At 38.2% G+C, this 24,262-nt stretch overlaps 1 protein-coding gene and 1 long non-coding RNA gene across 8 annotated transcripts; one reads left to right on the top strand and one right to left on the bottom strand.

Moving 5' to 3' along the window:
- Positions 1–13,771: 13,771 nt before the first annotated feature.
- Positions 13,772–17,392, top strand: LOC122137461. Of its 2 annotated transcripts, XR_006154862.1 has the most exons (3): positions 13,772–14,442; positions 15,579–16,991; positions 17,081–17,392. It is a non-coding gene; the product is annotated as an uncharacterized LOC122137461 (long non-coding RNA). The 2 variants fall into 2 exon arrangements; XR_006154861.1 differs by lacking the exon at positions 13,772–14,442 and having other exon boundaries at positions 15,037–16,991.
- Positions 17,393–18,797: 1,405 nt separating this feature from the next.
- LOC109075458 lies at positions 18,798–23,778 on the bottom strand. Of its 6 annotated transcripts, none has more exons than XR_006154860.1 (7): positions 23,127–23,598; positions 22,744–22,944; positions 22,439–22,632; positions 21,845–21,925; positions 20,803–21,711; positions 20,599–20,695; positions 18,798–18,881 (listed from the first exon to the last, which is right to left on the bottom strand). XR_006154860.1 is itself a non-coding variant. In XM_042724416.1 (7 exons), the coding sequence occupies exons 2-7, from the start codon at positions 23,155–23,157 to the stop codon at positions 21,708–21,710; spliced, it is 621 nt and encodes a 206-aa protein (XP_042580350.1). In that variant the 5' UTR covers positions 23,158–23,221; positions 23,625–23,778; the 3' UTR covers positions 21,320–21,707. The 6 variants fall into 6 exon arrangements, 4 of the variants coding, with proteins under 4 accessions (XP_042580350.1, XP_042580351.1, XP_042580352.1 ...); XR_006154859.1 differs by lacking the exon at positions 20,599–20,695 and adding an exon at positions 22,206–22,301 and having other exon boundaries at positions 21,831–21,925; positions 23,127–23,562; XM_042724416.1 differs by lacking the exons at positions 18,798–18,881; positions 20,599–20,695 and adding exons at positions 22,206–22,301; positions 23,625–23,778 and having other exon boundaries at positions 21,320–21,711; positions 21,831–21,925; positions 23,127–23,221.
- Positions 23,779–24,262: the final 484 nt, after the last annotated feature.

The raw sequence follows: 24,262 nt of genomic DNA, 5'->3' as shown, positions 1-24,262 counted from the left end.
GAGACTGATACACACTGAGGTCGGTAGAGTTTCTTGATTTAAGCCATTTCCTCTCTGCAGCCCTGAGTTTAGAGCGATGTTCACGGAGTACATCGGACAGCCAAGGGGCAGATGGGGTGGTGCGTGCTGGTCTAGACGACAGTGGGCAAAAGTTGTCCAAGCAAGAGGTCAGAGTGGAACAAAAAGTGTCCGTAGCACTGTTCGTGTCCAGAGCTGAAAAGTGCGAGAGTGAAGGAAGTGAGGATGCAACCACAGAGGATAGGCGAGATGGAGAGAGTGAGCGTAGGTTCCGTCGAAAGGTGACCCGCGTTGGAGCGTGTGCCGCTTCAGGTGTAAGTGCTAGATTAGCAGTAATGAGGAAGTGGTCTGAGGTGTGCAGTGGAGTAACTAAAGTGTTGTCCACTGAGCAACAGCGCGTGTAGATGAGGTCCAGTTGGTTGCCCGATTTGTGAGTCGCTGTAGTAGAGACTCGCTTGAGATCAAATGAGGCGAGCAGAGTGTTGAAGTCAGCAGCCTGGGGTTTATCTAGGTGGATGTTGAAGTCGCCAAGCAGTACCAGAGGAGTACCATCTTCAGGATAGTTTGATAGCAGCACGTCCAACTCCTCCAAGAAGTTTCCCAATTGACCTGGGGGACGATAAATGACCACAAAGTGGATTTTAAAAGGGTGGGTTACAGTAACAGCATGTGATTCAAATGAAACGTTACCTGTAGGTGGTGGTTGAAGATCAAATTTCCAATCTTTCGATATAAGGAGACCAGTACCTCCACCCCTCCCAGTCGTACGAGGGGGGTGGGGAACAAGTGAAATGAGAGGAGAGGGCTGCGGGAGTGGCAGTGTCCTCAGGTTTGATCCAGGTCTCAGTCAGTGCCATGAGGCTGAGACCAGAATGAGTAGCAATAGAAGAAATGAAGTCTGCTTTGTTAACAGCGGACTGGCAGTTCCAGAGACCAACTGGAATAGAGAGCGTTGGAGTAGAGGTCAGAGGGACAGGCCTTAGATTTGTCAGGCAGGCCTTCCTTCGACGTACATAGCGTGCTCTCCGAGTGTTAGTAGTGATAGTAGAGATCTGAAAGCACATAGTGACTACAAGTGACTAGAATAAGTATTTGAGGACGAGCTGTACAAAAATTGAAGGGGAGAAAAGCAATACTCAAGCTCCCTGTCGGTGTCCTTGCTCGGTGGAGTCGTGCAGGTAGAGTCGATGGTCTTTACACTCGTCGGTCTTCACACGAGAAGGCTTCACACGAGGGCTGCCGTGACCGCTGCCGCGGTGTCACCTACCACTTATATATTTGCCTGATTACCTGTGATTGAAGTCAGCTAGTCACGCCTCCCTATTTAGCAGACCCAAACTGTCCAGTCCCGCGATAGGCAAACGCAAAACTAAACGCCACAATTCACACGTATTTACCAGGGTAAGACACACAGTAATTAAAGCAAAGTTTCCCTAGCAACGATGATCACGCAGTAGTCTAATGACAAAACGAGGCAAAAACACTTACAAACTGCTGTCCTTCTCTGTCGCTCGACTGTTTCTTCTGACAAGCGCTTACAGAACAGCTCTTTAAGTACTTTTTACCGGCTTACTGGCTTTTGTCACGCCTCCCTATTTAGCAGACCGAAACTGTCCAGTCCCGCGATAGGCAAACGCAAAACCAAACGCCACAATTCACACGTATTTACCAGGGTAAGACACACAGTAATTAAAGCAAAGTTTCCCTAGCAACGATGATCACGCAGTAGTCTAATGACAAAACGAGGCAAAAACACTTACAAACTGCTGTCCTTCTCTGTCGCTCAACTGTTTCTTCTGACAAGCGCTTACAGAACAGCTCTTTAAGTACTTTTTACCGGCTTACTGGCTTTTTTCACGCCTCCCTATTTAGCAGACCGAAACTGTCCAGTCCCGCGATAGGCAAACGCAAAACCAAACGCCACAATTCACACGTATTTACCAGGGTAAGACACACAGTAATTAAAGCAAAGTTTCCCTAGCAACGATGATCACGCAGTAGTCTAATGACAAAACGAGGCAAAAACACTTACAAACTGCTGTCCTTCTCTGTCGCTCGACTGTTTCTTCTGACAAGCGCTTACAGAACAGCTCTTTAAGTACTTTTTACCGGCTTACTGGCTTTTGTCACGCCTCCCTATTTAGCAGACCGAAACTGTCCAGTCCCGCGATAGGCAAACGCAAAACCAAACGCCACAATTCACACGTATTTACCAGGGTAAGACACACAGTAATTAAAGCAAAGTTTCCCTAGCAACGATGATCACGCAGTAGTCTAATGACAAAACGAGGCAAAAAACACTTACAAACTGCTGTCCTTCTCTGTCGCTCGACTGTTTCTTCTGACAAGCGCTTACAGAACAGCTCTTTAAGTACTTTTTACCGGCTTACTGGCTTTTGTCACGCCTCCCTATTTAGCAGACCGAAACTGTCCAGTCCCGCGATAGGCAAACGCAAAACCACACGCCACAATTCACACGTATTTACCAGGGTAAGACACACAGTAACTAAAGCAAAGTTTCCCTAGCAACGATGATCACGCAGTAGTCTAATGACAAAACGAGGCAAAAACACTTACAAACTGCTGTCCTTCTCTGTCGCTCGACTGTTTCTTCGCTCGACTGTTTCTTAGCTCCCTCTTAATTGGTAAGCAGTTACAGCTGGGAGCAATCAACTACCTGCCAGGCAGATTGAGTAGGAGGAGCAAAGAAGAAAGAAAAAAAAAACACGTAACACAGGTGATCCCACTCACCCATCACACAGCTTCTTCAGTCTGCTGCCATCAGGGAGGATACTGCGGAGTCTCCAGGCCAGGAGCAGCAGACTGAAGGACAGCTTCATTCATCAGGCTGTCAGGAAGCTGAACTCCCTCCTGACCTTGCCCATCCCTCCCTCTTTTTCCCCGGGCAACACTGAACTCTGAACCTCAGCTCCCATTATTAACACACTGGGACCTGCACCAGACACTTTGTACAGCATTGGTCTGCTCACTACCTCATTCAGCAGTCAACTGACCTCATTCAATTACCTCTTCTGTCAATTTAAATAAAGAACTGCTTTCTGAGATTTTTGACACTTTAATCAGACTGAATAAGCTCTTTTGCACTACAATCATTATATATGCACTGTTTACTTCACTGGTTTGCACTCTATCTGACATGTGCCATCTGTCACGTGTGGCATCAAAGTACCGCAAGAGCATTTCGAGAGCAGCCGACTCAGCCGCTGCAGTAGGCTTGTTTGAGATGCGCCTTGCCTCACCTGAAATGTAGGCGAGAGTAGGCGGCTGCAGTAAGGGGAGGGGTCAAAAAAGACCTTTGAAGTCGGACACTTCTTGAATCTCGCCTTTTTTATCACCTGCAAACGTCAGCAATGGAGATCGCGTTCGCGTTTTTTTTATCGCAGACGAAGTGAATGTAATCAAAATACCACTGTTTTGTCATCATGTGCATCAATTCCTTTGTTCTGCTGAACACAAAGGATGAAATTTAGAAGAATGTTTGCAAACAAGCAGGTTTCTGCCACCATTTCACGTCCATAGTATTTTTCCATATGCAAGTCAAAGCTGTTTTGTAGCAAACATTCTTCAGAATTTCTTTCCTTTTTTTAAGCCAGACCCTGACACTTCTAAGATGAATCCACACAAAGATGAGGCATAATGGCTAAACAGTCCATTTAGATATGAATGTGTGCATGTAGATTTTGCTCATCTCAAACAAGCTTAATGTATGCAAACACGCCGTGAGTGTCACTAACGGGAGCAGAAAGTGTCCGGCTTGACGTGTCTGTTTTCAACTCCGCCCCTGACTGCAACAGGCTCCTCTCGTTGACCGCCGTCTGTAGCCGTGCTTCAAGTCGAACGCACCTAATAACACATAAACCAAGGGACCAATCAGAACATAACACACAGACAAGGGAATCACATGACAGAACATGACTGTGTCCAAACTACAAAATAAAAGACATTAAAATCAAAGAACAAGAAACAAACCCCAGAACCCCACGTTAAACAGTTTTAGTCTACTATTTACTATCTGCGTTTGGGCCTTTACACATTTTTGCTCCCATAATTCCTTATCTATTTTCACTCCGAGGTCTTGTTCCCACATGGCTAATCTGGATGCAGAGGACTCCTGAAAACCAAATAATAGCAAGTTATATAAAAAAAGATATGTGTCACTTTTGCTTGGTTTAGTCATAAGTTTCTCTAGATTAGCAAGTCCTTGTCCTAATTTGCAAATATTTATAATAATGTTTTTTAAGGATTTTGAACTTGTCAATAATATAAGAAAATGACATTAGAACACCATCTTTGTATGGGTTTTTAACTTTCCCCACACCATTCTCAGCCCAGAGTCAAAAACCTAAATCCTTTCAACCAGGTTTAAATTTTTCATTCCCCCTTATTGGGCAAAATAACGATAAAGAATTGTTTCCTTTAGATGAGTTCATACTTGCCCCCAGACCTTTATCATGTTCAGCACTATTGGATTAAATGATACTGTACCTCAAATTTTTAAAAGGAATCTTAGATTTTTACAAACAATTTGTTTTTTTTTATTTCTAGCCATTTAGGAGGAGTGTTTGTTGAAAAAATGGAACATTAATGCCTTTAACTGGGATGCCCAGTGTCACAGTCCTCAGCTGGAGTGCCCATGAACTCCATTTCCCATAATCCCGTTCCTAGGGCTAATCACCGCCAGGTGTTCCCCATTGCCACTTCCCTATATATACTGTGTTTGGACTCTGAATTATTGCGGTCTTTTTTTTTTTTTTTTTTTTTTTTTTTTTTATTAGTATTAGTATTATTATTATTATAATTATAATAATAATAATAATACAGGTGCTGGTCATATAATTAGAATATCATCAAAAAGTTGATTTATTTCACTAATTCCATTCAAAAAGTGAAACTTGTATATTATATATTCATTCATTACACACAGACTGATATATTTCAAATGTTTATTTCTTTTAATTTTGATGAGTATAACTGACAACTAAGGAAAATCCCAAATTCAGTATCTCAGAAAATTAGAATATAACTTAAGACCAATACAAAGAAAGGATTTTTAGAAATCTTGGCCAGCTGAAAAAGTATGACCATGAAAAGTATGAGCATGTACAGCACTCAATACTTAGTTGGGGCTCCTTTTGCCTGAATTACTGCAGCAATGCAGCGTGGCATGGAGTCGATCAGTCTGTGGCACTGCTCAGGTGTTATGAGAGCCCAGGTTGCTCTGACAGTGGCCATCAGCTCTTCTGCATTCTTGGGTCTGGCATATCGCATCTTCCTCTTCACAATACACCATAGATTTTCTATGGGGTTAAGGTCAGGCGAGTTTGCTGGCCAATTAAGAACAGGGATACCATGGTCCTTAAACTAGGTACTGGTAGCTTTGGCACTGTGTGCAGGTGCCAAGTCCTTTTGGAAAATGAAATCTGCATCTCCATAAAGTTGGTCAGCAGAAGGAAGCATGAAGTGCTCTAAAACTTCCTGGTATACGGCTGTGTTGACCTTGGACCTCAGAAAACACAGTGGACCAACACCAGCAGATGACATGGCACCCCAAACCATCACTGACTGTGGAAACTTTACACTGGACCTCAAGCAACGTGGATTGTGTGCCTCTCCTCTCTTCCTCCAGACTCTGGGACCCTGATTTCCAAAGGAAATGCAAAATTTACTTTCATCAGAGAACATAACTTTGGACCACTCAGCAGCAGTCCAGTCCTTTTTGAAGCTAGACGCTTTTGACGCTGTCTGTTGTTCAAGAGTGGCTTGACACAAGGAATGCGACAGCTGAAACCCATGTCTTGCATACGTCTCTGCGTAGTGGTTCCTAAAGCACTTACTCCAGCTGCAGTCCACTCTTTGTGAATCTCCCCCACATTTTTGAATGGGTTTTGTTTTACAATCCTCTCCAGGGTGCAGTTATCCCTATTGGTACACTTTTTTCTATCACATCTTTTCCTTCCCTTCGCCTCTCTATTAATGTGCTTGGACACAGAGCTCTGTGAACAGCCAGCCTCTTTTGCAATGACCTTTTGTGTCTTGCCCTCCTTGTGCAAGGTGTCAATGGTCGTCTTTTGGTCAACTGTCAAGTCAGAAGTCTTTCCCATGGTTGTGTAGCCTACAGAACTAGACTGAGATACCATTTAAAGGCCTTTGCAGGGGTTTTGAGTTAATTAGCTGATTAGAGTGTGGTACCAGGTGTCTTCAATATTGAACCTTTTCACAATATTCTAATTTTCTGAGATACTGAATGTGGGATTTTCCTTAGCTGTCAGTTATAATCATCAAAATTAAAAAATTAAAAGGAATAAACATTTGAAATATATCAGTCTGTGTGTAATGAATGAAAATAATATACAAGTTTCACTTTTTGAATAGAATTAGTGAAATAAATCAACTTTTTGATGATATTCTAATTATATGACCAGCACCTGTATATAGCCCAGTCTGACATTTCTGAGCAGTTTCCTTGTGTTTGTTCCCACCGTGTCTTATCTTGGGTTGTTTATTCCGCCTGTGATTCTCTGTCGCCTGCCCCGACCTCTGCCTGGTATTGTTTCTGATTCTAGATATCCTTTGACATACTTGACGCTGTTCTCTGATTACTGGTATCTGATCATTCTCTAAATAAATATACTGCAAATGGATCTGAACGTCTCTGACTCTGCATCACAGCCAGTAGTATAATTGAATATTTATGGAGTTTTAATCCTCCCCTATCATATGGCAGGTAAAGCAAAGATGTCCAGACTCTTGGGTGTTTATTATTCCAAATGAACTTGATAAACATTTTTCATAGGTTAGTAAAAAATTAAGTAGAGGGGGCCAACTGAATATTTTGAAAAAAATAATTTAGGAAGTATATTAATCTTTAGTATATATTAATTCGACCAATTATTGAGATTGATGAACCTAACCATCTAACTACAGATTTAGTAATTGAATTTGATAGGGCATTGTAGTTCAGTATGGTTGTTTTTTCTATATCTGATGTAATCTGAAGTCCTAAGTATGTCAATGAATCTGAAACGTTAAGATTTGAAGTTAAGTATGATATTTTTTCTTTTCCTCTTGATTAAGAAATAAAAGAAGATTTAGATGAATTTATCTTATAGCCAGAAAATTTTCCAAACCTTTTTATGAGATGAGTATGACTGGAATAGATTGACTGAGCTCTGTAAGAAATAATAAAACATCATCTGCATAAAGAGATATGCAATGTATAATTGAGCCAATCTTCATTCCACTTATCCACTTACTTTCCGCTCGTACTGCAATAGCTAATGGTTCAATTGTCAAAAGAAAAAAAAGTGGTGACAGAGGACATCCCTGCCGGGTGCCTCTATTTACTTTGAAAGGCCTAGAAATTATTCCATTGGTCATAACCTCTGCCACTGGATGTGTGTACAGTAACTTAATCCATGAGCAAAATACATCCCCAAAACCAAACCTTTGAAGAACCTCCACTTTACCCTATCAAAGACCTTCCCTACATCTAAAGATAAATTTGCTGTATCTGGAGAACCCTTTTCACAATGTAAAATATGAAACAACATCCAAACATTGTGGAATCCCTGACGGCCTTTCACAAACCCATTCTGATCACGGTCCACTATATTTGGTATGACATTTTCTAGTCTCTTTGCCAGTATCTTACTAAGTATTTTTGTATCAGAGTTTAATAATGGAATCGGATGGTAGGATTCACACTTTGTTTTGGATTTGTTGGGTTTAATAAGGAGCATAATCAGTGCACATCGTAAAGATGGGGGGGGGGGGTGGCAGGGGTACACATTGTTCTTATGACTCTTTAAACAAATAGGAGATACTATTTTTTCTCTAAACTTCTTCTAAAAGTCTATAGGTATCCCGTCTGGTCCAGGAGATCAGCCCGCTCTCAGATTCTCAATAGCACATATAACCTCCTCTTCTGATAAATCTGCTTCAAGATTTTCTTTTATTTCTTTAGAAATCCTAGGAATTTTAACCTCGTTTAAAAAAAAAATCTTGTTGTTTCCCATTTTCTGAATATTCTTAGGTGTATAAAGAACTGAAAAAGCAGTGAACACACACACACACACACACACACACACACACACACACACACAGAGCAGTGAGCAGCCATTTATGCTGTGGCACCCAGGGAGAAGTTGGGGGTTCAGTGCCTTGCTCAAGGTCATCTCAGTTGTGGTATAATTTTGCCTGGTACACAATTATATCAAATGTGTCTGTTCAGTCTGAGAATGGACAGCCTTTTGAAATCATGCAAAACTTTAATAGCACCATCACCTTCGATTTGGCAAGTCTATATAATAATCGATCTACATGCAAAATAGCTGTTCGGACAAAACAGCAGAAACAGAGGACATAAATATTCAAATACTGTCAATCCATCTTTGCTTTTCTGATTTCTTTGCATAATTAATGTTCACACACCTCATTGAACTTAAAATAAAAAAGGTAAGACAATACTTGATATTTAAAACACTGAACAATTTTGGCCAGTGCCTTCTCATTCATGTCACATGTCAACAATCCCTTGTCTTCACTGAACAGACAGTTCACTGTGAGTGTATTTCTCCTGATCACATATATGCTGCTGTCTGGTACAATTTTATCAGGGTCAAATGTGAGATGGAACACCACGAAAATAGCTGATTTGGATGCTGTTTCAAATAAAGAAACAAAAATGTGTGAATGTTTTTACTCATATCGCAATATGTAAGTAACTTTCTGGTGCTTAATCTTGAAGTTACCTGGACATTTAGTAAGTTCATTCAAAGCAGCATCAATGTCAGTTCCTGCCTGTGAAACAATGGGGCAGAAAACCAGAATCACATCACAATCCTCCAAACTATGCGTCTCCGTCCATCTAGGCCTATGTTTTTGGAGGTGACCTAAAATTTCCTTCCGCAAAATGTGCGATTTTCCCATCTCAATTATGAAGTAGTATTTTCCTTTAAGATGAAGAACATTGTGTGGTGCAATTTTGTTTTATTTTTGGAACATGGACTCGAGACAGGGTTATGATATCTGTGAATAAGTAATTAGAAAATAACCTTAAGCTTCAATTTAAGTCATACACTCTTAAAAATAAAGTTGCTTCACGATGCCATAGAAGAACCTTTTTGTCTAAATGGTTCCATAAAGAACCTTTAACATCTGAAGAACCTTTCTGTTTCACAAAAGGTTCTTTGTGGCGAAAGAAGATTATAAAAAGGTAAGAAAGAGATGGTTCTTTAAACAACCTTTGACTGAATGGTTCTTTGTGGAACCAAAAATGGTTCTTCTGTGGCAACACTTAAAGAACCTTTTGAAGCACCTTTATTTTTAAGAGTGTAAGTGTCCTATTAAGTCTTGTAATGAATAATGGTTTCCCCATAATACTTACTTTATCAATTCAATCAATTGCACATCAATTAAAGCAGAGCATTAATATAGAACTGGCTTGGAACTACATGGAATGAATGAAAGTAAAATACTCTAAGAGTACAGCAGTGCATACCTGTTGTAGCACATTGTTTACTGTAAGACTATGTTTTGTTTCTTTTAAATTTAACAGTAATTTACTTTCAAATGCCCCAAATTGCTGAAGGGTCTGCACAACTTTTTTGTACAAGTTCAAGTTGCATTGTTCAAAATGCCTGTATGTAATTGTTTACTTTCAGCTGCTTTTAGTATGAAATCGCAACAAAGGTTATGTGTACTTTATAAGCAGTCTGATAAAGAGACATTTATGACCTCTGTTGCATTTTGCTGTAGTAGGCTATAACACATTTCCATGCAAAGTTCTCTTTCCTGTAAACCAAACCAGTAAATTCATGATACAATATTGATTTATTCTTTGGGTTTAAGAAATGCTGAATAATAGTTCTGCTTCAATTTTGAGGTCACTGCTATTCAGGACATTTTCCAATAAGCAAACAACCATAAAAACTCATAGCCTATTAAAATGTATGTTGACTGGTTAGTTACACCTTGAAGGATGCTTGTCTTTCTTAAATAGATTACCATTTTCAATTTGAAATAGTAATAACAAAATAAATGAATCCAATATACTTTGTTCTTCTTGCTTTTATTGTACAGGGTCTAGAATGAGTTTATAATAAATTATAATTATACATTTGATATAAATATAAACTTATGTAAATATGAGGGGGAAAAGACTACACTTAAAGTTTAGGTTTATGTAGTGACAGACATTTTATTTTTATTTGCAAGATGATGTATAATGGATTCAGTTTTGTTTTCTTTGAAAAGCTCTGCTGTAATCCACTCAGTCTTCAGATCAATACTTTGCATAACTGGCTTGCAGTTGTAAGGTTATGTAAAAGTTTCCATGTAAACATTCCAAGATAAAGCAAAAGTTATATTATTAACTTCAAAGGTTCATCTGTGAGCTCAGCTGCAACTGCACAGGACAGTGCAATGTTGTTTACATGTTCCAGCAAAAAAGTTTTTACCTATAGTTTCATAATAAAATTGTTTAGTTTAAAGAAATTTGAAGAATTGCTGTATAAGCTTTTTAAATTCTCTTTAAAAGGGAAGTAATGTATTTTGTGGCATGCAAGTTTTTATTTAGAAACTGGAAAAAAGGCTAAATTTTTCCCTCTCTCTTTTTGCCATCTACATGTCATTTTTTATTTTATTTTATTTTAGATATTGTAATGACCATAGACAAAGATAATGTGCTTTGTCTAGCACTTTACTTGTGTACATTTAATAATAAGACAATCAAGTATCAAGAATACACATTAGTTGTGCCTGAAAGCTACTTGTTTTACTGCCATTTAAGCCAATGACTTCACAGCAATGTTTGCGTTCAAAGGTACCTACAAAAACTGATTTCAGACAGGCTTCTGAGGCAGCATAATGTTTTATGATCTACAACAAAACAGGGACAGCTTTGATGATAACCAAGCAAACATTTTTAGATTAGATTAGATTAGATTAGATTCAACTTTATTGTCACTGCACATGTAAGGTACAAGGCAACGAAATGCAGTTAACATCTAACCAGAAGTGCGATAAGCAGTAAGTACAGAATATACAAGGTCTACAATATGTACAATAACTATACAGATAAGTATTATGGACATAATTTACAGATTTTAAATACTATCAGCATGATATACAGATAGGTGTAATATGAACATACTATACAGATGGATTATGTGAAAGTGTATGTACACTATAGGCAGAACTATGAACATATGAACATAATTTACACTATTGCAATGATCAGTAAAGTGCATAGAAAATATTTCAGTGTGCAAATGGATTATTCTGTGTTCTGGATGAACAGACAGTAGTGCAAGTAATAGCAAGTTTACTGTTTTTTTGCTTGTTGCAAATAAATAAATAAATAAATCGGTCAGATGTATTGATGAAGTGGGGGAGGAGTCTGTGTGTATGGTGTGGGGGGTGTCAGAGGGCAGAGTTCAGCAAGGAGACAGCTGTAGGGAAAAAACTGTTCCTGAGTCTACTGGTCCTTGTCCGGAGGCTCCTGAAGGGCCTCCCGGAGGGCAGGAGGTTAAACAGTCCATGGTCTGGGTGAGAGGAGTCCTTAAGAATGCTGCAAGCTCGACGTAGACAGCGTTTTCTCTGGATGTCCTCAATAGCAGGAAGTGGTGTCCCTGTGATGTGTTGGGCAGTTTTCACCACCCTCTGCAGTGCTTTGCGGTCAGCCACTGAGCAGTTCCCCTACCAGACTGTAATACAACTGGTCAGGATGCTCTCGATCGCACACCGGTAAAAGTTAAACACTATGGCTAAAGACAGTTGGTTCTTCTTCAGTGTTCTGAGGAAGAAGAGGCGCTGGTGAGCCTTCTTGACCAGGCTGGAGGTGTTTGTGTTCCAGGACAGGTCCTCTGAGATGGTTGTTCCCAGGAACTTGAAGCTGGAGACACGTTCAACAACCATCCCGTTAATGTGGATGGGGTCATGCGTGCTTCCTTTCTTCTTCCTGAAGTCCACAATGAGCTCCTTTGTCTTACTGGTGTTAAGGAGCAGGTTATTGTCAGCGCACCATGTGGCCAGGTGCTGTACCTCCTCCCTGTAGGCAGTCTCATCGTTGTCACTGATGAGGCCAATCACCGTGGTGTCGTCTGCATGCTTAATGATGGAGTTGGATCCATGCACAGGCTTGCAGTCATGGGTGTAGAGGGAGTAGAGGAATGGACTCAGCACACAGCCCTGTGGTACGCCAGTGTTAGGTGTGATGGTGGTGGAGTGGGTGTGGCCTGACCTAACATGCTGAGGCCTGTTGGTCAGAAAGTCCATGATCCAGTTGCAGAGGGAGGTGTTAATGTCCAGGTCTCCAAGTTTTGTGGTCAGCTTGGAGGGAATGACGGTGTTAAATGCTGAACTGAAGTCAACAAACAACATCTTAACATATGTGTTATTATTGTCCAGGTGTGTGAGTGTAGAGTGCAGCACTGTGCATACTGCATCCTCTGTGCTCCTATTTCTGCGGTAGGCAGATTGGTGTGGGTCCAGTGTGGGAGGCAGTCTTTGAGGTGTGCTAGGACCAGTCGCTCAAAGCACTTCATAATGATGGGTGTGAGTGCTACAGATCGATAGTCATTCAGGCACACTGGGGAGGAGTGTTTTGGCACTGGCACAATGGATGTGGACTTAAAACATGTTGGCACAGTTGCTTGGGTGAGGGACAGGTTTAAAATGTCTGTGAAGACCCCTGCAAGCTGCTCTGCACATGCTCTAAGCACACGTCCAGGAATGCCGTCCAGGCCAGCAGCCTTGTGTGCATTGATCCGGCTCAGTGCAGTGTGGACATCTGTGGAGGTGAGTTTGAGAGGTTGGTGATCTGCTGAGTGTGTGATTTTGGTGGCCGTCTCCTTGCTGTCGCTGTTGAAGCGAGCATAAAAGTCATTTAGCTCGTTAAGGAAGGAGACGTCCGTGACTGCTGGAGCGGAGTTGCTTTACTTGTAGTCACTGATGACCTGGATGCCCTGCCACATGCGTCGGGGGTCAGAGTTGGAAAAGTGTTCCTCTACCTTCAGCTTGTAGCAGTACTTGGCCTTTTTGATGCCCCTTTTCAGGTTAGCCCTGGATTTACTGTAGGCCTGAGCGTCATCTGACCTGAAGGCAGTGTTGCGGGCTTTCAGCAGAAGTCGCACCTCCTTGTTCATCCATGGCTTCTGATTAGGGTACGTTCTGATCTGTTTTTCTGTTGTAACACTGTCAATGGTGGTGTTGATGTAATTCAGTACAGAGGAGGTATAGATATCAATGTCCGTGTGAGAGCCACAGGCAGCCTGATAAGCAAACATACTCCAGTCAGTGTGTTGAAACCTGTCCTGAAGTAAAGCGTCTGCTCCAGTTGGCCACACTTTGATGGTCCTCACTGATGGCTTCACACGGTTGATGAGGGGTGAATACTTAGGGGTGAGAAACAAAGAAAGGTGATCAGACTGTCGGAGGTAGGGGAGGGGGGTCGCGGTGTAAGCTCCATCAATGTTTGAGTAAACATGATCCAAAGTTTTGTCTCCTCTGGTGTGGCAGGAAACATGCTGATGAAATTTGGGGAGCACCGTCTTTAATTTGCAGTGATTAAAATCACCCGCAACAATAAAAGCAGCCTCCGGGTGAGCAGTCTGTTGTTTACTAATGGCTACATGAAGTTCGTTCAAAGCAAGCTTGGCATTAGCATCCGGTGGAATATAGACTGCGGTTATTATGGTGAAAGTGAACTCCCGCGGCAAATAAAAAGGTCTACATTTAACCATGAGAAACTCTAGGTTAGCTGAGCAGTGTCTCCCAACAATGACAGTGTTCGTACACCAAGCTTTGTTGACATAAATGCACAATCCACCACCTCTTTTTTTGCCGGAGTCATCTGCCGTTCTATCTGCCTGGAGCATGTAGCGTCCGGCTAGCTCAATAGCATTATTGGGTATGTCGTTGTGTAGCCATGTTTCTGTGAAAACCATGACATTGCAGTCCAAAAGTATCTTACTGTGGGTGATGCGAAGTCGTAACTCATCCATTTTGTTCACCAGTGACCGCACATTTAATTACCACAAATATTAATGTCTCACTAGAAATCAAGTCAAAAGCTGAAAAAAAAAAATCAAATTGTAACAGAATCACATGCATGGGATAGCGATATATCGTAGGCAAGGATATATCTATACTGCCTTCAAAAATCAGATGAAGGTATCTCAGGTTCAGATGTGCTTTATTGCCTTTCTACCTCCACTTCTGCCTGCGGAGGCAGCATTTTTCTGCTTTTAGAAGCAGCCATTATATTTTGTCATTAGTCACAGGCCTTCTTTCATAATGTACAGACCTCTCCATATTATCTTCTGCAGGTCGCTTGTTGCTTTCTTCTGATGTGTGGCACTGATATATTCGTCTTGGCTCTATTAATCACAGTCTCTGTAAAATGTAAGTTTCACAGACGCTTTGATTGTAAGCTTTATCATCTACACTAAACACAGCAGAACATGATTTTTTTCCTAGAAACTCTATTATTTGTGAGTCATTAAAACATATTTGCTTCATTTAAATAGGAAATATGTGTGCACAATAAACATGTCTAAGGCCTTGCATAAGTTACATGATTAGTGATTTTAGTTTTTATTATTTTAGCCTCTTTATGTAAAATTATATTTGTGTTCTTCACAGTGACTGAAGTAGCCAATCAGACATCGTCTTTAGCTTTGCTTTCTTCAAACCAACAAGACTTGAGTGAGATTTTTGCTCCAATAACAAAAACTGTAAGTCAAACCAAGAAACGACCTTTGCCTCTCTGAGCAACACAGTTTTGTGGAGTTTTGTTTTTGAATTAATCTGTCAGTTGATAGTCATTTTTTGCATATATTTTTGCATTTTTGGCATATATCGCTGTAATTATATGAAGTTGTCTTATTTAATTTTCCTCTTCTACACTCATTTCTACACTAATTAATGCATGTACAAAATTATGTTTTCATAACCCACAAAGTAACGAAATTTAAAGTCTATTTAAAGTCTATTTATGGAAAAACAAGAAGGAACATGAAAGTCTGAATGCTTAGTTCTGTCTGTGACAGATGACAGATTTATGGAGATGGCTGCTGAACTGAAAGCTGATCTGAAGAGCAGAATAACAAATTTGACTCAGCGTAACTAGTATCATTATAAATTATTAATATATTTAGCCTAGATATAGTGCCACTGTTATGGCCTTTTTTATTGTGTTTCTCCCTGTTCCTGTTCTTCTGCCCTGTTTAGTTCCTTTCCCTTCTTGTTATTAGTTGTGTTGGTTACCTATTAGTTTCTGGTGTGTCTTGTTAAGGGAATAGTTAACCCAAAAATGAAAATTACCCCATGATCACTGGTTTGAGCTTCAAAATCCCAGCCCCCATTCACTGCCACTATAAAGCTTGGAAAAGCCAGGACATTTTTTGAATATAACTCCAACTGTTTTCATTTAAAAAGAGAAAATCATATACACTTGGCTTGAGAATGAGTAAATCATGGGATAATTTTCATTTTAGGGTGAACTATCCCTTTAATTTACCCATTATATATACTTCCAGGGATATCCCGTTCCCCACTGTCAATCTCCTCTGCCTGGAGCAAAAGGATCGCTCCCTTGAGGACCACAAAAGGGAGTTTTTAGACCTGACTTTACAGACTCACTACCTGGACAGCTGCCTTTTTTGGAGTGGGTGGTGGTGATCTGTGGATTTCGTTTTACCATTGACCCCATGGAGAATGTCACCAGCTCATCAGCCCCACTCCCATGACAGGGTCCAACTTGCATCATCAGCATGGAGCAATTGACGTGAGACTTCCTCTAGAGCGAAGCACTTCTGAGAAACGCTCTGCTTTATACTAAACAGGCAGTATACATTTCAGAGAGAGAGAGAGAATATTTAAAAAAAAAAATAATATTAATATAATTGCAGTTATTATATGGGATCAAGACAGAAGTGCCTCCCATTAAAGTACTGCGCTTTAATACACTTAATTACTTAATTTTTGAATGCATACAGACAAGTGAAACTGATCATGTATTTCATATTTGATTGTAAGATGGGAAAGTTCATGACATGCGCTTGACCTGATCTCAATAATTCCTTTTTCACAGCATATTCATAATTGGGAGAATAGGGTAAATAGGAACTTGAAGAAAAATGTTTTTGAACATTTCAAACTAAGAAAAGACTCATAAAGAGCAATCTAGTGCATTGATTACACTGAATATATCAGAGCAAAAGTATAAATATAGTCTTCAGGCACTGATTTTTTAAAGACTAAGAATATACTTCTTGGTAAATTTTGACCCTGGATTCAGGTTACACTTCACAAACAAGACACAAAGAACATAGGCAGTTATTTGATCTCTAAGACAAAGCATTTATGTGTAAACAAAAATATAGTGTTTTCACAATTCACAATAATATTTGAAAATATCGCACAACAAATATAAAACATTATTTATTTGAGAGTGAGCTCCCCTTTCACCTCCACCACAAAGAGACAGACAAGAACAATAAAAGCCATTTTCATGTTTGTTTTGATCTTATATAATCTCTTAAATGTCTGGACGGATGATATCATGAATAATGGGATTTCAGCAACTCTATTTTTTTACTGCCTAGGTCTGGCCACTGAGGTGATTGTTTTTCTTTTTGTTTCATTAGAGTTTCCTTCAATTGTACCAAGAAATTGAAGCCTTTATATGTAAAGAGAAGCTCTGTCATGAGGCAATTGTTTTTAAAAGCATTAGAAAAAAACTTTCTGTTCATAGTTTCAGAACAGGCCTTTTCAGTAATCTTTTTTAAGACATTAATGTTTCCACAGGAATAGTCTCTGATAATTCACATAACCCACTGATTAATTCTGGTATGCTTCAGTTTTATTCACATAATGGGAAATTTTTACAAAGATGCTTTAAAGAGAACGTGGACCTTCAATGCAAGAACAACAAAAAACTGTGTTCTCAGGTGAGGAAACTTAATTCATACAGAGCTCATTTCCTGAAAGTGAAATGTCCTTTTTTATTATTTTTTTCATTGTGTCGTTTCAAACTCAGGGCCATAAACACCATGAATGATGTGTGAAGGATATTTAAGAGCTTCGGTGGGGGAGAACATTTTCAGTGAAGAACTATTCAAACTGTGTCTGTTCCTCACACAGCACACCAGTCATATGGACTACTTACAAGATTTTAATGTTTTGGAGCTTGACAGGTTCCCTTTTACTTTAATTATATGCATTGAAAACAACGCAGTGTGAAGATCCTACTTAAATTTTCCTTTTGTGTTGTACAGAAGAAATAATGTCATATGAGTTTGGATCGAAGTGAGTATGTGAATAAATGATGACCAAATTTTGTGGGAACTAAGCCTTTAATACTCTGAATACTTTGAAATTTGCTGCATTCAGCTGCTTAACAAGAAAAATATGTTGGAAATGTATGGTTAGAAAGGACAGTTACACACACAAAATTGTTTAATTCAGACCACAAACGAAACAAGCCATTATAGATTTTTATTCCAGGATAACTGCCAATTTCACACAATAAGCATGAGCTACCTACACTGAAACCTAAGCAGTAACCACTTTACAGTGAAAAAAGCTATGACATTTTTTATTATTATTGATTTCATTCCACTGCATGCATCTTATAGTTCCATCACTGAAGTAACATAACAGAGGAGAAAAGGTTTTTGTTATCCAAACATGAAGTTTTTCAATCCTTGCCACAGTTGCCCTCACACTACGGGACTAAAGATATTAAGTAGTATATATAGTTTATAAGTATTATGCCATAATTTTCAGTTAAACTGCTTACAGCAGTGACACACTTCACCAAATAATGATACGCCTTGTCACTGCACCAAATTGTTATAAATTGACCAAACCTCACAGGTTACATGCTTCTCAATATTGACACATAATTAATTAATAAATTGAATGAATGAATGAACAAATTAATAAATAATAATGAATTTTATAATTAATATAAGTATACCGAACTTTACTCAGATATATACAGTATACTCCTGTTAAGCAGTACATAGCAAATCGCAGCTGCTTGATTGCTTGTAAAACATAAACTATAAAACACAGCTTTAGTCTGCTAAATGTGATTATAAGGCATGAAGGTATGATATTAATAAATCATAAACACTGAAATCATGATTTTCTATAAAGCTTCTTTAGAATAAAGTTTATTGTGAAAGGTGCGGTACAAATAAACTCGACCATTATCTACCATTTTAAAGACTATCTTCTGATGTCTTTTTCTGTTTATTACACGCAGCTGGTGTAGACTCTGTTAAAATGGAATGATTGAATAGTTGTTATAAGTAACAATTGTTAAAATTTATACAATAACTTGAGATAATTATATAATATTACACAACACATGCACTAACAGCACATTACTTGAGAGAGCATTAAGTTCATTTAGTGCAGCATCAATGTCAGTTCCTGTCCATGAAACAATAATACAGAAAACAAAAATTATGTCACACTCCTCCACGGTGAGCACCTTTAGACCTGATATTTGTTGAAAGATATTTGTTATGATCTCCTCTTTAGGCTTGAATGTCTTCCCAGTTGAAAGGATGAAATATTTTTTTTTCCTTCAAGAAGAAAAAAACTATTGGTTAATGTAATATAACTTAATTTATATATGTCATAGTCATCTCATCCTAAAAGTCTTAATTTTTTATATATTTCCCCCAATCTAATTAGAAACAGAGTCTTTAGAAAAAAGCACAGAAGCTCTGCAGTTATCATTACCAGTAATCTATGGACGTTGGTCTTTTGGTTCTTCGGTGGAGTTCACATCAGTCTTAGTTTTATGATCCATTTCAAGTTTAGTTCTGAAATTGTCACAACACAGTACACACATCATGATTGCTCTAAACATGTTATGGTTAGTGTTTGTTAGCTAGCCTATATATCGCAACGTTTTATATTTTCATAGTCTGGGTCTTGGACAAGGTAAAAACATTAAAATATACTCAAAAATTATTCATGTGATTCATTAACGCGACATCATTGAAGATTACTAGCATCTGTTCATGAAAAAATGTCCACTAGATAATGCTACACTATAATGAAATGTTGCCTTTTTAACAGTCCCAATATCAGCAAAGACAAAATACAAGCGCTTATGTAAAGCAAAATTACATTGTTGCGTTTGTATAAACCTATAAGGCATTCAGATATTTACATGAAAATGTGTTAAAAAAAATTAAAGGGGTCATATGATGCAATTTAAATTTTTCCTTTCTCTTTGGAGTGTTACAAGTTCTTAGTGCATAAAGAAGATCTGTAAAGTTGCAAAGACTAAAGTCTCAAATCCAAAGAGATATTCTTTATCAAAGTTAAGACTATGCCACGGCCCCCTAAAATGGCTCATTCAAACACGCCCCCACATCTCTACGTCACTATGTGCTACACAATATTTGCGTAATGCCCCCCAAATGTTCATATAAAGAAAGAAGGCGTGGTTTCAGTAACCGAAGTTAGTGTTGATGCAGCCATGTCAGGAAGATGCTGTGTTTCTAGGCAAAAGCAAAAGCACTTTATTTGGCCTTCTGAAAGTAGATGCATTTAGGAATTTTTAAGATTACTTACAACAGAACAGCAACGCATTTTATGGACAATGTTTTCGTGAACTAGGTTTCGTGAAACTAGGAGAGGAGGTAATTCTGATTTTGCTATGACAATCTGGCGCTTCTGAATCAGCTACGTTACTGTAAGTATGTTTGTTATTAATTTAAGTATTTGCTATTGACTGTTCAAATGCAGAGTTTTGCGGTTGTGTGTGTTTGTGTGTGTGTGTGTGTGTGTGTGTATGTGTGTGTGTGTGTGTGTGTGTGTGTGTGTGTGTCTGTGTGTGTGTGTGTGTATGTGTGTGTGTGTGTGTGTGTGTGTGAGAGAGAGAGAGAGAAGGAGGAAGAGAAAACAGGGTCACACAGTGCAGTCAGCTGTCTTAACCATCTGTGGCTTGTGTACTGCAAACACATAGGAGCTTCATCACTGTGTCTGTCATGCGACTCTGTTCCCCTTTCGGGCTTGAACTGATGGTAAAACTAAGGACATAATTAATTATAATTACATTTATTTTGAAAGATGAAGCTCGCAATTATGGAGAGGGGCGTTACATTTCCGACGAGTGCTTGCAGTATTCAGCCAATCACAATGCACTGGGTCAGTTGGCAAATCAGAGCAGAGCAGCACAGTGCTTGTCGGAAGGAGGGACTTTGTAGAAAATGAACCGTTTGAGAGAGACAGGGCATAGAGGACCTACAATAATGTACAGTATTTGAAAAATACTTTTTTGAACGTTTGAACATTAAAGCATGTCAACATATTCTGTTAGACCAAATACACAAGATATTGATCTTTTAAAAAGCATCATATGTCCCCTTTAATCTTTATGCATCAAAGATTATTAATGAATAAATCGCCTACACAACAGTTTATTAAACGTGTAGGCTATTATTTGAATACGTCTAATGCGACACAGTTTATGGTAAATTTATGGTTTATGTTGCTCAGAATAAAATTAGAGGATCTGCTGCTACTAACCCGAACTGCTCTCCTCTCTGTTTTCTAACATAATATAAACAAACTTTCACTCTCGTTTAGACTTTCAGACGTATCATCACGTTCCTGTTTCTTTCACCTTTTCAGAGACAGGATAAACAGGAAAATGCATTATAATTCAATACACAGTTAGAAATAATGTGCCTAATTTGTCTCTAGGCTGCAGACTGCATTGGGTCTACTCACCACTCCTGCTGCTCGCTGTGTCTCACACAGAGTAAATATCCTTTCACTTTGTTGCTCTTGCTCTATTGGTTGACGGGATCAGACAGTACAGTTGGCTCCATGATATTTATTAGACTATTTTGCATCATTTTATCTAAGAATATGAATAAAACTAATTAAGATATTTTCGCAATATACACACTTCCATATTAAATTTATAGATTGTAGATTGTAGTGAAGGTTATACCATACAACATATTCTGTCTCACACTTTCAAATACAAAACATTCACTTAAAAGATAATAAATTGTACTCAACCTGATATAAGTGAATAAGGGAATCAAAGGACCAATTAACCAACTGAAGTATAAGTCAATTCTTTTTTTAGTCTGCAGCCTTTGGTCAGTCAAATATTTAAACTTATTATAGAATCCCTATTCCTATATTCTTTAACTGTTAGGAATATGCATCCTAAAAACTGTTATGCATAAGTATCATGTTTAAATTTTGTAGCATTTTTCACAGATTCAGAGACCCATTTGCAATCAAGATTCACTTTATTTTTTTTTATTATTTTTACATCTATGTCAAATTGATATTAGGGATCAGTAACACTGAGCCCCCACAAAAACCTTGGCTAGTTATAATTGTGCCATAATTTGATGCCACAAGTACAACAGAAGTAATACAACAGTAGTTCAATCATAACACTGTTATCTCAATCTAAAGTCTTAATATGCAGGCTATGAAGGACAACACATCAATTTGCATACATCTAATCAAATCACATTTTAGAGCTTATTAAAATTGTTAATTACACTCAGTATAATAATGAGCAACAATTTCTCCTCTGTCCTTTCAGAAATCCACAGTTAATGATTTATTTTATCAGATCATACTCTGCACTTGTTTGTGTTAATTTCTTCTCAACTGTGGGGAAAAGGGCAGAATTTGAATTAGATTCATTGTTGCAAATGAAGAGACCAACAGTTTAATGTCTAAAATCAGACATTAATATGAACCAAACAATCTATATTATTCATACTCACTGAGAGATTCTCACCTGTGATAATCCGTAAATTACACAGATAAAAGAAACTGTGAAAACAGTTATGATGATTATTCGACGAAATTTCTTTTGTTCCTAAAAGGGAGAAAAGCATATATTACTATATACATTGTTTGAATAATTATTGAAGAACATACAATAATAAGACAGTATTAATAAGACAAATATATTAGCATTTATCATTTTATTATCAATTAACAATATTGCAGATCAAAAAACATCTATATCTATGTTCATAATCTTTTTTTTATCAAATAAATAACTAAAACAATTAAATATGTATCTTAAAAAATATCGTTTTCCAAGTTTGTTTTGTCCCTTATCAATGCACGGTCAACCAAAAATAAGGATTTACCCTGATATTGTTTAAAACCCCACTTCCAGAGTTTTGGAGGGTACTGCACATTGCATAAACATTAAGCAAGTCTGAACCAAAAACTTGTTCTCCAAACTAAAAAAGAAATATAATGCAGAATGACTGTTGCGCCCCCATTTTTAATTTGTATATAGCTCAATATTATTATTAAGTCATAATTATTTTTCACACACATCACACATTAATTTAAGATAAACTTAAAGAAGGTAAACCTGAGGCTTGAAACGGTGAACAACTCTGGTGAGTGCCTCATCATTTTTTTTGCATTTCAACAATCCCTTGTCTTCATGGAACAGACAGTCCACTGTGAGTGTATTTCTCCTGATTATATATCTGCTGCTGTCCAGTACAATCTTTTCAGCATCAAATGTGGGATGGAACACCATGAAAATAGCTGGTTTGGATGCTGTTTCAAATAAAGAACAATTAGATTGAAAATGTGTGAATACTTCAACTCATATACATCAATATCTAAGCACTTCAAATCTAAATTTCTGGTGCTAAATCTTGAAGTTACCTGGACATGTATTAAGTTCATTCAAAGCGGCATCAATGTCAGTTCCTGCCCGTGAAACAATGGGGCAGAAAACCAGAATCACATCACAAACATCCACACTGTGCGTCTCCATCCATCCAGGCCTATTTTTTTGGAGGTGACATAAAATTTCCTTCCGCAAAATCTGTGATTTGCCCATCTCAATTATGAAGTAGTATTTTCCTTTAAGATGAAGAACATTTTGTTTTATTTTTGGAACATGGACTCAAGACAAGGTTATGATATTTGTGAATAAGTAATTAGCCTAGTTACGACAGAAAAGACCTTTAAACTATAAAGTATTGTAATGAATAATGGTTGTGCCATAATACTTGCTTTATCAATTCAATAATCCAGAATCTTACCTTCAATCATTCCATTTTGGTACTGCATCATTTTTCTTCTTTTTAAATAAACTGTTGTTTTTGTACTGGTTACTTGATTGTTGTTTAATCTTGTCCTGAAACAAATTTGAATTCACTTTTGATTATTAATTGATTAGCTGATTATTATGTGATAAGTCAGAACTCGACGACACCAATATTTTTATCTGCCTCTATCATAGTGTATCCATGATTTAAGCTTAGTCATCGAGACTGTCTTGTGCTGCTCTGTACTGCCCTCTGTATGTGAGACTCCATATAACTGTTTTAAACATCTTTATCGCTTTCACTTTCACTCTCTTTATAAAACATTATTATTATACAAACATAGTCATTAAACCTAGTACTGTTTTAAACTTCTCAAAACACATTGAGAAACGCTCAACTGACTCTCTCTCTCTCACACACACACACACACAAATAGACGAATATATATAACACATTTGCCTCTTCGCTGCAGACTGCTTGGGATCTACTTACCGCTCTGCTGCCTGCTGTGCCTCCTAAAAAAAGTCAGAATAAAAGTCCTTTCGCTTTCAGCGTGGCTATATTTGTGAAAAGGATTAGATGCAGTAACGACGATATGATAACAAGTTACACCGCGTCAGTTTTTACACCGATTTCAAGAAAGAATCTATACACAGACAGACAGCCTACACACATTAGCACACTTTCATACGAAGCATGAATGTAATGTTCAATTTTCCACACTTTGATGACATCACAAGTGTGCTTAAATATAACAGTCTATGCAGGCACGTGCACAGGTAGGGCTCAACCTGTGCAGAGCACATGCCCTTTTTGCCCTTACACTCCGAAGTGCCCTTTTTTTTGGTGGTGTTTTTTTTTTTTTTTTTAATCAATGCTATTGGTCACCCTTTACGTCTGTCTGTCTGTTTTACAAATATTTAGCAAATGAAAGTTCTTTAGCTTGTGTAAATCTTATTCGATCCTCAAGCTGTCAGTAAGCTGATAACTCCGCCCCCTCTATATTCATTGAATCAACTGAAGTTCCACAGCAGCTGCACAGTAGACAACAGCTGAACTGAACAAAGTTTTGCGAAGGGTAAATAAATATCTTGTTGTTTGAATAAGTAATACTAAACACTATGTCTATA

Source organism: Cyprinus carpio, chromosome B5 (assembly GCF_018340385.1).
Source record: "Cyprinus carpio isolate SPL01 chromosome B5, ASM1834038v1, whole genome shotgun sequence".
Taxonomy (NCBI): Eukaryota; Metazoa; Chordata; class Actinopteri; order Cypriniformes; family Cyprinidae; genus Cyprinus; species Cyprinus carpio.
This window is presented reverse-complemented; position numbering and strand designations above follow the sequence as displayed.